Raw genomic sequence first — 12745 nt, forward strand, 5'->3', positions numbered from 1 at the left:
CGTTCTAAAGGAGGTGGAAATCGCTTGGGGTCCTGCCGACCGCTGGAGAGAGCAGTTCAGGAGGAGGAGAAAGAGAGTAAACAGGGAAGCAGAGGCTAACAGCGCAGACCGAGTCAGGTGAAGGAGAAAGAAGGGGACACTAGGAGCGGCATTGCTGGTGTCGGGGCCTCTGGTGATACTTCATCAGACCTGAAATGACCAGTGACTGTGCAGCCAGTGGGAAGCCCTAGAACAGTGGTGAGAACAGTGGTGAGAATGAGAATTATTACAGGCAGAAATGTTCAAGGATGAGGCTGAAGATGGTTTAGTGGGTGAAGCGCTTTTTGACCAATCATGAGGAACTGAGCTTTGATAAACAGTACCTACATGAAAGCTGGGTGTGGTGGCATGCTCTGGCAACTCCAGTACTGAGGCTGTAGAAACAGACAGATCTCAGGGACTTTCTGATCAGTCAGTCTAGCTGAAACTCTGAACATCATGCTCAGTGTGTGTGTGTGTGTGTGTGTGTGTGTGTGTGTGTGTGTGTGTGTGTGTGTGTGTGTGTGTGTGTGTGTATGCCTCCACACAAACATAGACTTGTAGGCACACAGATAAATGTCTAGGGATGGAACACAGCACACATGGAGAAGGAGTGGAGCTGAATGGAAAGATAGTATCTTTCAAGAAAGAGCAAAGAAAAAGCATTGATTGGTGAGATAGAAGGCGGTTTGGGTATGCTTGAATTAAGTACTACATTCACTCATTCCACATGGAAATGCCCGTGTGGAGCTGTTAGAGCTACTGCAGACATGTGGACTTCACAGTTCGATGTCTGAAAGAGAAGGAAAAGGAAAAGCATGATTTTGCTCAGTGCTTGTTAGCTTTATGGTTTCCCCCATTTTACTATTTGACACAAAAGAAATAAAAATTCTGAGAACTCAGTATGCATCGTTTTAATGGAATGCATATGGTGTAAAAGATTTTAGGAGACCTAAATGGGAAGTGTAAGTCATTTAAGTTTGAAAATGCAGTTACTCAGAGACAGTTTCGGTGACAAAAAGGTTCATGGAAAGACAGTTTGTTGCTCACAACCATTCCTTCAACAACAGCAAAACTCTGTAATGGCAATGTAGCTGGTAAGAGTGGGTTATAAGTACAGTACACTCAGCCTGTAGACACAACACAGCGGAACAGCAGTGCATCTCTGACCTAAGGTGTTTGCCTACTGTACCTCTGTACCTCTTTTGCTTGGCCAACAGGAACCTCTGTACTTCTGTACCTCTTTTGCTTGGCCAACAGGAACCTCCTCCCCATGGGGAGCTAGCCTTCGGTGAAGGATGGTGCTCCTGCATGGTCACTTCAATATGAACTCTTATGAGTTCCATAGTTTTGATGATCAAAGATGATATTTCCATTGATCCCCCAGACCCTGACAGCAATAAATGCTCCTTCACTGTTGTGTAACAGGAAATATGACCTCCTTTTCTCAGAATAGGATTCTTCTGTATCCTCTTATTTTTAAAAGCATAAGATCAATTTTTGATGCAAGATTTTAAGGAATGATTGACAACACACACTGCTAAGCTGTTTAAATAATAGATTTTTTTAGCTCTGGAGTGGGCATTTAATCTTCCATTTTGACCTCTTTATTTTATGATTAGGATGTCTAAGCCTGAGAGGGTTTAATAGATCGCCATTGGGAATGAAGCCCAGATTTCCTGATCCGTTACTCTTTCTCACTCCACATCCTTCCTTTCTAGTCAAAACTATTATGAAATATATCAGTATCACTTGTCTAAAACAATGTTTCCGCTCTGCCCAAAATATCTTTCCCAGATTACCCATTTATAATAAATTTCTAAGACCGATTTTCTGAAACAATAAATCGCAACCATCAGTGTGTGGTAGAATCACTCTACTCTAGCCACACAGGTCCTTAAAAATGATCTCAGCTGGTCTCATATGCCTTTCTAGTCTGTATAAAGCTCAAGAAACTCAGAAACATACATGCTGCGTATTCCCTCTCTTACGCAGATCCTAGATTTTTATTGATATTGTATGTGAGTGTGGGTATAGATTATGCAGCTGGAAACACAACTCTACAAGGCAGGTTCACGAGTCAGATGTGAGGATATACATTTGGGTCTTGTTACTGCAGAAGCAACAATTAAAGCTGAAAATCTGATGAGCTTTTAAAAACAGGAGACAGTGGGGGCCTTGGAATTACTAGTGTGAAGCCAGCAGGGAAGCAAACACCAGAGGGAAATACTAGGTGAGCATACTGGTTAGGTTTTTTTTTTTTTTGTTTGTTTGTTTCTTGTTGTTGTTGTTGTTTTGGTTTGGTTTGGTTTTTTTGTTTGTTTGTTTTTGTTTTTCAAGACAGGGTTTCTCTGTGTAGTTTTGGTGCCTGCCCTGGACCTCTCTCTGCAGCCCAGGCTGGCCTTGAACTCACAGAGATGTGCCTGGCTCCGCTTCCCGAGTGCTGGGATTAAAGGCATGCACCACCACCCAGCCATAGTGGCTAGTTTTGTCAACTCCATTGGAATTAGTCACATTGGGAGAAGGAACCTTGATTGAGAAATTGCTTGCCACAGATTGGGCTGTGAACCTGTGAAATATCTGTAGTGCATTGTCTTGGTTTAATAATTGATGTAGGAAGGCCCACTCACTGTGGGTGGTGACCTACTCCTACCCCCACCTCTCTTGGCAAGTGGTCCTGGATTTTATAAGAAAGCAAATTGAGCAAGCCAGTAAATAGTTTTCCTCCAAAGCCTCTGCTTCTGCTCCTGCCTCCTTGTTTGGAGTTCCTTCCCCGACTTCCCTCCATAATGGATTGTAACTTGTTAGCTTTAACCTCTCTTCCCCAGGTTGCTGTTTGTCATGATGTTTTATCACATCAACAGAAACTCAAACTAGAAAAAGAGGGGGGAGGGAGAGCCTAAACTGAGAGGGAGGGTAGTGAAGATCAATAAAACAAAGTACACATTAAAATGCCATAATGAAACTTCGCTCAGATTTCAACGGAGAAGTATGGGATTTTAGAGCTCGAAGGGACAGAGTTTACTCATTCCAGCCCCTGTGCATTGTATATGAATAAATGAAGTCCTGGGAAATGGTAAAATAATTTCTCAAAGATGACTCATGGAGAGTTCCTCGCAGTCCTGCATGGTTTTCCTGTGGTTGAGTTTGTTCAGATAGGCACAACTGTCTAACCACAGGAGATCTTCTCTCAAACTGGTTTCTGACTGCTCCACCGAGAGGTTGAACCAGGGATAAGCCCTTCTTGGTTTCCTTGCTTCCTGGAAATAGTTAAGAGAAGTTTTTTGCATATGTTTATTATTATTATTATTATTATTATTATTTACATTCTGATCTCAGTTTTCCCTCCCTCCTCTCCTCCCAGCAACTACCCCCACCTCCCCTCTGCCTCCATCCACTCCAACTCCAATTCTCTTCAGAAAGGGTAGACCTCCCATGGGTATCAGCCAACCATGGCATATCAACTTGCAGAAAAACTAGGCACCACCCCCCTCATTATTAGGCTGGACAAGGCAGCCCAGTAGGAGGGAAAGTGTCCCAAATGCCAGCAAAAGAGTCAGAGACAACCCCTGCTCCCTCTGTTAGGAGTCCTACAAGAACACCAAGCTACACAATGTAACATATATGCAGAGGGCCTAGGTCAGACACCTGCAGTCTCCCTGGTTGTCAGTTCAGTCTCTGTGAGCCCCTATGAGCCCAGGTTAGTGGATTTGGGGGTTTTCTTGTGGTGTCCTTGATCCCTCTGGCTTCTACTATCATTCTTCTCTCTCTTCCCAGCTCTGCCTGATGTTTGGCTGTGAGTCTCTGCATCTGATTCCATCAGTTGCTGAATGAAACCTCTCTGATGACTACTGGGCTGGGCACCAATCAATGAATATAGCAGAATATCATCAGGAATCATTTCACTGACTTTTAAAAAAAAATTATGCCAGTCATGTTTGGTTCTATCCTAGGTTTCTGGACCATCCAGCCTCTGGGTCCTGGTACCCCTGGCAGTGTCAGGGCTGGGCTCCCTCTCTTGGCATGGGTTTCAAGCTGAACCAGTCATTGGTTGGCCACTCCTACAATTTCTATGCTGCCTTTACCCTAGCACATCTTGTAGGAAGGACAATTTGTAGGTCAAAGGTTATGTGGATGGATTGGTGTCCAAAAGTCTCCATTGAAAGTCTTGCCTGGTTACAGAAGATGTAGGGTTCAGTCTCTGAATCGAGGGTGGGGCATCTCAGAGATGAGCTAGAAGCGTAGTACAATGGAAACTCCCAGGAACCAGTGAGGATGACCCTAGGGAAGATTCCTAGTAATAGGGGATATGGAGCCTGATAAAAGAACCTCCTAATATAGCCCTTTCTCTCTCCTGTTGTGAAACCTTTGAGAAGTTGAGGTCCTGCCAAAGAAATGAGGAGATTGAATTTGAGCTTCTCTGTCACAGATAAAAGGTTATGTTCCAGACAAATCGTGTTTATTCATTTGTCTACTTATCTTTTGGGTTTTTTTTTTTTTTGACCCCTTTGGTTTTGTTGTTCTTGGTTTGTTTGATACATGGTCTCCTCTACAATCCAGATTGGTCTAGAATGGCCAGTGTAGCCCAGGCTGGCCTTAAACTCACAGAAATCTGTGAGTTATATCCTCCCATGTGCTGGAGTTACATACATTGCTCTAGTTTCCCAGAGCGTTTTCTCTTGGGGGATTGTGTGAGTGTCTTGCTGTGGGTTAGTCAGACTTTTTTTTCACTTACCTGTTCCCCAAGTCTGTGGCTTCCTATCACTCCTACTCACCCGAGGCTCTCCTACTTTGTTTAATATTTTAGTATCCAATGCAGTCTTCTTTCCCCTGGGCTTCAAATACTGCCCCATCCTTGCTTCCCCTCCGACTATGCTCTAGAAATTCCCAGGATCCATTCCGGCCGCTTCCTCCTGGGTTGGTTGGTTTGTTTTGTTTTAACAAGCTCACCTGGTTTTTAGCTTCACCTGTGTCTTCTGCAGTAACTAATCCCAAACTTAGATCCTCTTGTCAGACTTCTGTACCTGTCTTGTAGACTTTCCTTCCCAGCATCCCAGAAGTCATTTTTAGGCAAGCCCAGTGCCCTCTGGACAGACTGTGACTCATCTGCTGCCATCTCTAAGGTATTCTGGCAGTGTGATAGGATCGTAGTCTGGGGCTTTGCCAGGCTTTTAGCCCTAGGAACGTCAAACGTTTTCTCTTACCTTATAGCAATCACTTCTGTCCTTCAGGTAGCCAGGATGAGGTAGGATGAATGTGCAGAAAGGTTTGTACAGGACCTGAGATTTGTATTTTTCCCACTTAGGTCTTGGATGCAAAATAGAAGTCACTGGAGTTTTTCCTTATTCCATAGAATCATGCAGCACGTTTAAAGAGGGGAAAGTCAGACAAGGTATCCAGAAGGCACAAAACCAAGAGGACCAGATGCCATTTAGAATAAATAGAAATCTATTGTTTTAATCATGTGAATATGTGTGTATCTGTATGTGGGAATGTGCACATGAGTACAGGTGCTCAGGAGGGCAGTGGCTTCAGATCCATCTGGAGCTGGAGTTTCAGGCTGCTGAGAGCTGCCCAACTTGGGTGCAGGGATCTGAACTACAAGAGCAGTAAGAGCTCTTAACACTGAACCATCTCTCCAGCCCTGAAATCTCTTTATTTTTATCTTCTGTAACCATTTTCTTTTCCCTTTAATTTTTAGTGAAAATAATTAATGCCATACTACCTGTAAACAAAGGGAAGGATTCCCTTAAATACTCATTTCAGAACATTAAGGGAAGGTCAAATGAATGCTTGCTTATTTGCAGCAGCAATGATTGACTGGCAGAAACATAATGGGGACATAAACTTAGCTATAACCACATCCCACTAATACCGTCTCTCGGGACTCCAGAATCTTGTCTTTAAGTCTACTGAATATTCTCTGAGACTGTTCAGGAAGGTTATTCGGAGTTCTCAGCTCATCTGCGAACATCTCCAAGCATTTTGTTTGCCCACGGTGGTCCTGTTTGTGCTTTGTGTCCCAGTGGAACTGTTCATTTCAAGCTTTTACTCTTTAAACATCTCAGCTTAGAGGGGGACCATGACAGCCCTATCAATGACCATATTTGCTCTTGATTCACCAAAAGTTTCAACATGATTGCAACTCTGTCCGCTCACCTCTTAGTTTTCCTGAGCTGAAGGCAGTGCCGACTTCCTGTTCTTATTTGTTCATTTTCCTTACTCCATGAGTTCAGATGAGTTCATTCCTTAGCAAATTAACTTTGATGACATGCTTCCTCATTTACTCCATGCATCCTGTCCTCGTGACTTCTCGTCTGCCCTTTAGATGCATTCTCTACTCTGTTGCAGTTCCCACCTTCTTTATGCAACTGTGGGTAGGACCTACCTAACTGCTAAATATGGTGACATAGCTTTCCTACTTCATATCCCTTTATGGCTTTGTCACCCTCCTCGGAGTAGGGTTTCCTTAATGTAATGATTAAGCCCCTTCTCAGTGGCCTCAGACAACAAACACATGCATTTCTCTCTCCTTTCCTAGAGTGTGCTGTGTGATACCCCCATGCCTGACTGACCTCTCCCTGGCCTCGCATCTACTGTCCCCCTAGTCTTAAATGGCTTCTTCACCTGTCCTGACCCTGCTTGCCTGGGAAATATCTTGGTAGATGTTTCAGGCTCTGGAGTAGGGTGTTCCCAGGGCACCTCTTCACATTTCACTTAAATGGTTTGTACTTTACTGTAATTGTTTGCATGTATCTCTCTCCCCTTCTTATTCCTCTAGAAGAGTTTCTTTTTCTCCTCTGGGTGTCCTGTTCCTAGCAGAGACTCTGGCTCAGAAGTAGTTTCTTGAACCAATGGGTGAATGGACAAGTACAGCCCTTTTGGAACGTTCTGTTTCCTCACTCTCTTCCTTTCCAGTGTGTCTTTCCCAGGCATCCATCAGCATTTAAAACAGAGCTGATCATAGCATTTTCCTTGTCGCACACAGCCCTGTGTCTACAGAAGAGCACCCACGCTTCTTAGTGCACAGCATTATAGCTGCCCTCCGACAATTCTGTTTTGACCAATTCACACCTACGTCTACCTACTTGCTTATGCCAGTGTGTCTATCTTAATCGCTTCTGCCTCCCCTGCCTGCAGAGCAGTGGGCACACCCACACCCAAAGGCTGTTCTCAGCACGTAGCTGGGTGTTTATCTGTGCATTTGTGAACTTGTGTTTTCTTTCTTTTTCTCCCTCTGACCAATTGCAAGTTCCATCTCTCTGCCTGGAATTTGATTTTATCTCTAGCACTTTGATCTTGGGGTTTGTACTCTATCTCCTCGGCACCGGTACCTTGCTTCTGAGCTCTCCTTAAATGATGATGGAGGGTGGAGGAGACTTCTCATCATCCCTCAACATCTCTTCTGTTCGTTCTCTGTGATAGTGAATCTCTGCATTTGGCTGGGGGCTCCTGGTCCGAGATGAAGATTCCATTCTGACAAATGGAATGTGAGTGGAAAGGAAGCCCAGGACACAGGTTTTAGGTCTCTGTGATAGCAGATGTATCTCCATAAGACTTCAATTTAAACTCGTCCATCTGGACACTTGGGTGGGACAATCAGGCCCACTTCTGCGGGGTGTTTACCCACCAGCCCCACAGTTCCCCAGTTTTCTTGAGTGAGAGTAGCAGGAAATATCAGATAGAAGGATTTAGAGCGTGGAGATAAACAGGAAATACAGGATAGCCTTGAGAGGGCCTGGAACCTATTCCAACAGGCCCTGACTGTCTCTGGCCCAGGGTTTTTATAGAGACGCCAAGGGGTGGAGCAAAAGACCTCCTCCCCCAGCACAGCCAAGTGCAGACCATCTCAGATACCTGCACTCAGGCCCGTGGTCCTAATCATCCTCTATGTGGACCTGCTGGGTAAAGCCACGAGGAACCTGAAAATGGGCTCCCACACACTTCCCAGCATGTCTCCTCTTCATTCAGTACCCCATGGAAAGGGGAAAGGTGGATGTTTTTTCTCCACTTTTCTTTCTTCCTACTTTTCTGTAAAGCAAACGCCCCCTGCTGTCACATCTATGGCTCTTTTGCTGTGGTTTAAATGAATGTTTCCCAAAGGCAGTGGAAGCTTTAAGAAGTGGGCCAGTCAGGAATCTTCTGGTCACGTAGGATCTTTATTATGAAGGGGATGTTGGGACCCTGACCCTTCCTCTCTCTTTCCTTTGCTTCCCAGTCAACATAACGTTCTCAGTTTTGACCTCCCTCATGCCCCTGCCGTAATCTGCCACCTAATGAAAAGACCACATAAGACAAGCCACTGGCCAGCAATGGGCATCTCTGGGACTGACTGCAGACAGCCTCTCATCTTTTTAAGTGTGTATGCTGGGTATTTGTTACAGTAATCTAGCATGCCAGCCCTTTCTTCTTCCTCCTTTCCCCATATGTAACATAAAAGAAATCTTGGTGTATATGTGCATTGTGTGTGTGTGTGCATGTGAGTATGGATCCGTACATGTCATTCATGCATGTAGGCCTCAAGGGACAGCTTCAGGTGTTGGTCCTAGCCCTCTACCTTCTTAGAGATACTCTCTTATTGGTCCCTGCCCACACCAGTTTGACTGACAGCCCAGGGAGTGCCTGGCTCCGCCTCCCTTCTTGCTATACCTTCTTGCTATGGGAGTCCTGGCATGCATACTCCCATACCCAGCTTTAGATGGGTCTCAGTATATGGAAGTGCAGTCTGTGATGTTTATGTGGCATGAGTGACGTAACAGTACATGTCTCAGAAAATTACATGATTCATGACTATTCTTGCAGAGTTTCTCAGAAACTCTGCCTGGACATTAGCATGTGTTCCAATGTTATGTCGTAGCTGTAGTTGTTGAGAAGGACCTTCTGAGTCAAAGTCTTCATCTAGTTTGTGTTTCCCATGAGGTCTTTACAGCACCATAGGATTAGGCTTGTAGCAGTGTTTGGATTGGATGCCGTTATCCTCATGAACACATCTTCCATGCTCCCTTCAAGAACAAGGCAGTACTTGTCATATTATGTCCCACTGCTGTACATGCAACTAGAATCAATCTAGTTTGAAGGTCAGGAATCAAAGAATCTTAATTTGAGATACTTGAAAATTTGTGTTGTAACTTTCTATCATTTAAAAAAATAATTTAAAGTTACATCACCTAAATTATCTTTAGACTAATATTTGCTGTGGGCACTGCTACCTTATAATGACTATGTTGGTTATAATAAATTACAGCTGCTAATAAACACGGGGAGCTCAGTTCATGCCAAGCATCAAAGAACTCTGCAGCTTTGTTTAAGTCACAGGGCAGTCCTATGAGAGACATTGTTTGAAACACGTATAAAGAAATTGAACCAGGAATGCTATAAAAAGCCATGCCATGCTTTTCTTTTTTCTTTTGTTCTTTTTTGTTTTGTTTTGTTTTTTGTTTTTGTTTTTCGAGACAGGGTTTCTCTGTGTAGCTTTGCGCCTTTCCTAGAACTTGCTCTGTAGCCCAGGCTGGCCTCGAACTCACAGAGATCCACCTGGCTCTGCCTCCCGAGTGCTGGGATGAAAGGCGTGCGCCACCACTGCCCGGCTCATGCCATGCTTTTCAATATGATTATATCCATTAGCATGATTTGAATCCAGGCCTGCTCCAGCATTTACTATCTTTTGCCACAAGTACTAACTTGTTGAATAATTGTAGCCTTTAAAAAACCTATTGTGATCCTGGGATTGCAACATTTTGTTCCCATATTGTATTCTATTGAAGCCTATTTGAATAATGTCTCAGTTCGTATTAACCAAGTTTCTTATTGGCTGTCCTGTTGACTTTACTGGCTTTATAGTAGTTTTAGAAATAATAACTTGATAACTAGTTTATAAAATAGGTGTTGCTTTCAGTTAATTCTTTAGCTCAGTGACTCTCTAAGTCTGAACCGTAGACCCCTGAAAGCCAGACTTTGATGATGCGGCCCTCCAAACTAAGTGAAAACCAGCAGAGAGAAATAAACATCCCGGGATGTTTCTTTGAAGGCAAGCAGGATTTCTTCATTTAGGGGTCTCCTAACAGAGCTCCTCCAGTTTGTAGGTCTAGTCTTCGATCCCATTAACCCCCGGAAGAGTCCTCTATATCACCTATGCACTCATATCAGCAAGGCTTCTGGTCACATTTCATTTTCATTGGTAGTTCCAACTTCCTTTTTGCTTTTCTTCCTGGTATTTGGCATTCCTTGAATTCATGAACTCGTTATTGTATGTAAAAGTGAATTTTGGAGCAATCTGAAGCAGCTGGAACTTACTCCTGCTCCCCCTGGGAGTGGGAGTTGGTACAGCCACTGTGAGAAGTACTTGCAGTGTGTCCTAATAGAGCACAGAGGCCTGGCCTGCTCTGTGCCATCCAGGGCTAGTGCATACACCCTCAACTCTGCACCACAGGACACGCCCTGGAATGGTCATAGCAGAACCCAAATGTGCATCAACAGAGAATGAATGAGTAATTTGTGGCATGTTTATGTCCAGGAATACCACACTGTGATGCTTTTTTAAGTCAAATTCAATTACGACTAGTAACACATGGATGAATATTAGAGGTTACATTGAGTAAAAGAAGCTAAGTGTAAAAGTGTACCTGCAGTATGCTTCCGTTTATGCCGAGTTTAAAGATAAGCTGGGGCAATCACTAATGTTAAAAATCAGAAAATACTTATGGAGATGGGGGCAGCTGAAGGTTGAGAAGGAGCATGGAGCGGCAAAAGATTCCTTTCAAATTAGATTCACTTTGCGGCCATGTTTCCGTGATTCATAGCAGTGAGTTCTTCGTGGAGATATTGTAGTTCAGGTAGACTATTTTACTGCTCTCAGGAAGGGAAAATGATTTTACAAACAAAAGAGTAAGTTCCATACCAAGGGTGAAAGTCTGGTTGACCGTGTGGCAGGGTGCCTGGATGAATGCTGCCTGAGAGGCTGTGGAATCCAAGGGCTGGGGGCAAGGGCACTTGCTGGCATGTGGAAGCCACAAGAGTTCCATCCTCAGTACTGCAGAAAGAAGAGAAAGAAGGAGAGATTTCACAGATGTGGATATTTCAGTTCTAGCAACTCAGATATACAGATTCCTCCCAGGTTTATCTACATGAGTGTGTGTGTGTCTGTGTGTGTGTGTGTCTTTCTGTCTGTCTGTATGCATTTCCGTTTTCCTGTCTTTCGGGAAAATATTAGGAAGGACATTGCCCAGTTTGGCTTCCAGTACCTGTTCTTGTTTCTGGCCTATTCAGTGTTCTCATTATTCTTGTAAAAAATAATAATAATAATAATAATAATAATAATAATAATAAATGAAGGAAGAAAGGAAGGAAAGAAAGGAAAGGGAGAGAGACAGACACAGAACCAACTTACCAGGAAGCAACAAGAAGCACAATGGAAGCAGAAGTCTTTTTTTTTTTTGTATTGCCGAGTTATCCTGAAAAGGGTGTGGTCTGCTGGAGTCATTTCATGGGACAGGCTCAGCTACTGATGCCTGTGCTGGCTGAGCTGTCTTCACTTCCGGTTTTGCTTTGTTTGTTTTTCTTTTGTTCTTTTCACTCTGGCTGTCTCCCTGCATAGCTGAGGATGGCTTATACCATGATGGGTAAGGGCAAAACCATGTCAAGCCATATATATCCCAGACAAGTCTCAAACTCCCAACGTTCCTGCCTTCACCTCCAAAGAATGGGTATGACAGGGGTGTGCCACCATGCCCAGCCTCAGACTATGAAGTCTTGATCAGCTAGCCATGGGCAACTGGCTTTCTTTCTTGGTCTTGCACTCGAGTTTATTGATCTGGGTTGGCTATAATAGTGCTCTCTTGTCTTTACAGAACTGCCTAGAAATCTTGTGTAGGCATGGAGGGCTGGAGCCGGAAAGGAGAGACAAGTGCAATCGGACTGTGCATGATGTTGCCACTGATGACTGCAAGCATTTGCTGGAGAATCTGAGTAAGTGATGTTCCAGCCTGTTCACCCACACCGCTGGGGCCTCTGGAGCCCCAGGGAAGACGTCAGTGCAGCTTTAATGGACTCACCCTCTTAACTTCTTCTGAGCCTTAGTTATATAGCAAAACCACCTTTGATTGTATCATCAATGCTCCCCAGGTAGAATGAGTTTGCAAATGTCCTTTGTCATGCAAATAGTGCTAGCTCTTTCTTAGATTTTACCGACTTGATTGTCCCCACCCCACCCCCAACTTTCTCTAGACATGTCAGACTGCCAGGTGAGAAATCCCAGCTGTGTGCTGTGCATCAGCTGGTCCTATTTAACCATGCGGAGAAGGTTGCCTCCCAACACTTGGTTACCTACCAGTCTTTGCAGCTAATTGGTGATCTCCTGGGTCGCCTCCAGCTCTACAAGTTCATGCTCCTCAGGACATTTTATGGAAAGTTTCCTTGTAGGCTTATGCGTATGGAATGCCAGATCATAAAAAATATAGAATGTATCCATTACCTCTCTATCCAGCCATTAAGTTAATTGTTTCAATGATTACTCTTTGGGATAAGCAAAATTTGAACATCTCAAATAATGCTTTAATCTTTGATTATACACTCGGATATGGGTCCATTCTCTCCCTTGTTTCCCCTTTCTTCCTCTCCCTTCTTCCCTCCCTCTTTTCTCTCTTCCTTTTTCCCTTCCTTTTACAGCTTCTCTAGGTAACATTCCCTTACCTGAAACTCAGTGTGTATACCAGACTGCCTTCAAACTCAG

The 12745-nt window shown here is 44.0% G+C and overlaps 1 protein-coding gene across 4 annotated transcripts in view; it reads left to right on the plus strand.

Annotated features, from left to right (window-relative positions):
* The window catches only part of Cttnbp2 (cortactin binding protein 2), a 156442-nt gene that overhangs the window by 95876 nt on the left and 47821 nt on the right, over positions 1–12745 (plus strand). For all 4 annotated transcript variants that reach the window (XM_006991232.4, XM_042272818.2, XM_042272819.2 and 1 more), the window contains one exon: positions 11865–11982. In XM_006991232.4, coding sequence (XP_006991294.1) covers positions 11865–11982 — 118 coding nt within the window. The remainder of the gene's footprint in view (positions 1–11864; positions 11983–12745) is intronic.

The sequence above is a fragment of the Peromyscus maniculatus genome, chromosome 3, assembly GCF_049852395.1.
Source record: "Peromyscus maniculatus bairdii isolate BWxNUB_F1_BW_parent chromosome 3, HU_Pman_BW_mat_3.1, whole genome shotgun sequence".
NCBI lineage: Eukaryota > Metazoa > Chordata > Mammalia > Rodentia > Cricetidae > Peromyscus > Peromyscus maniculatus.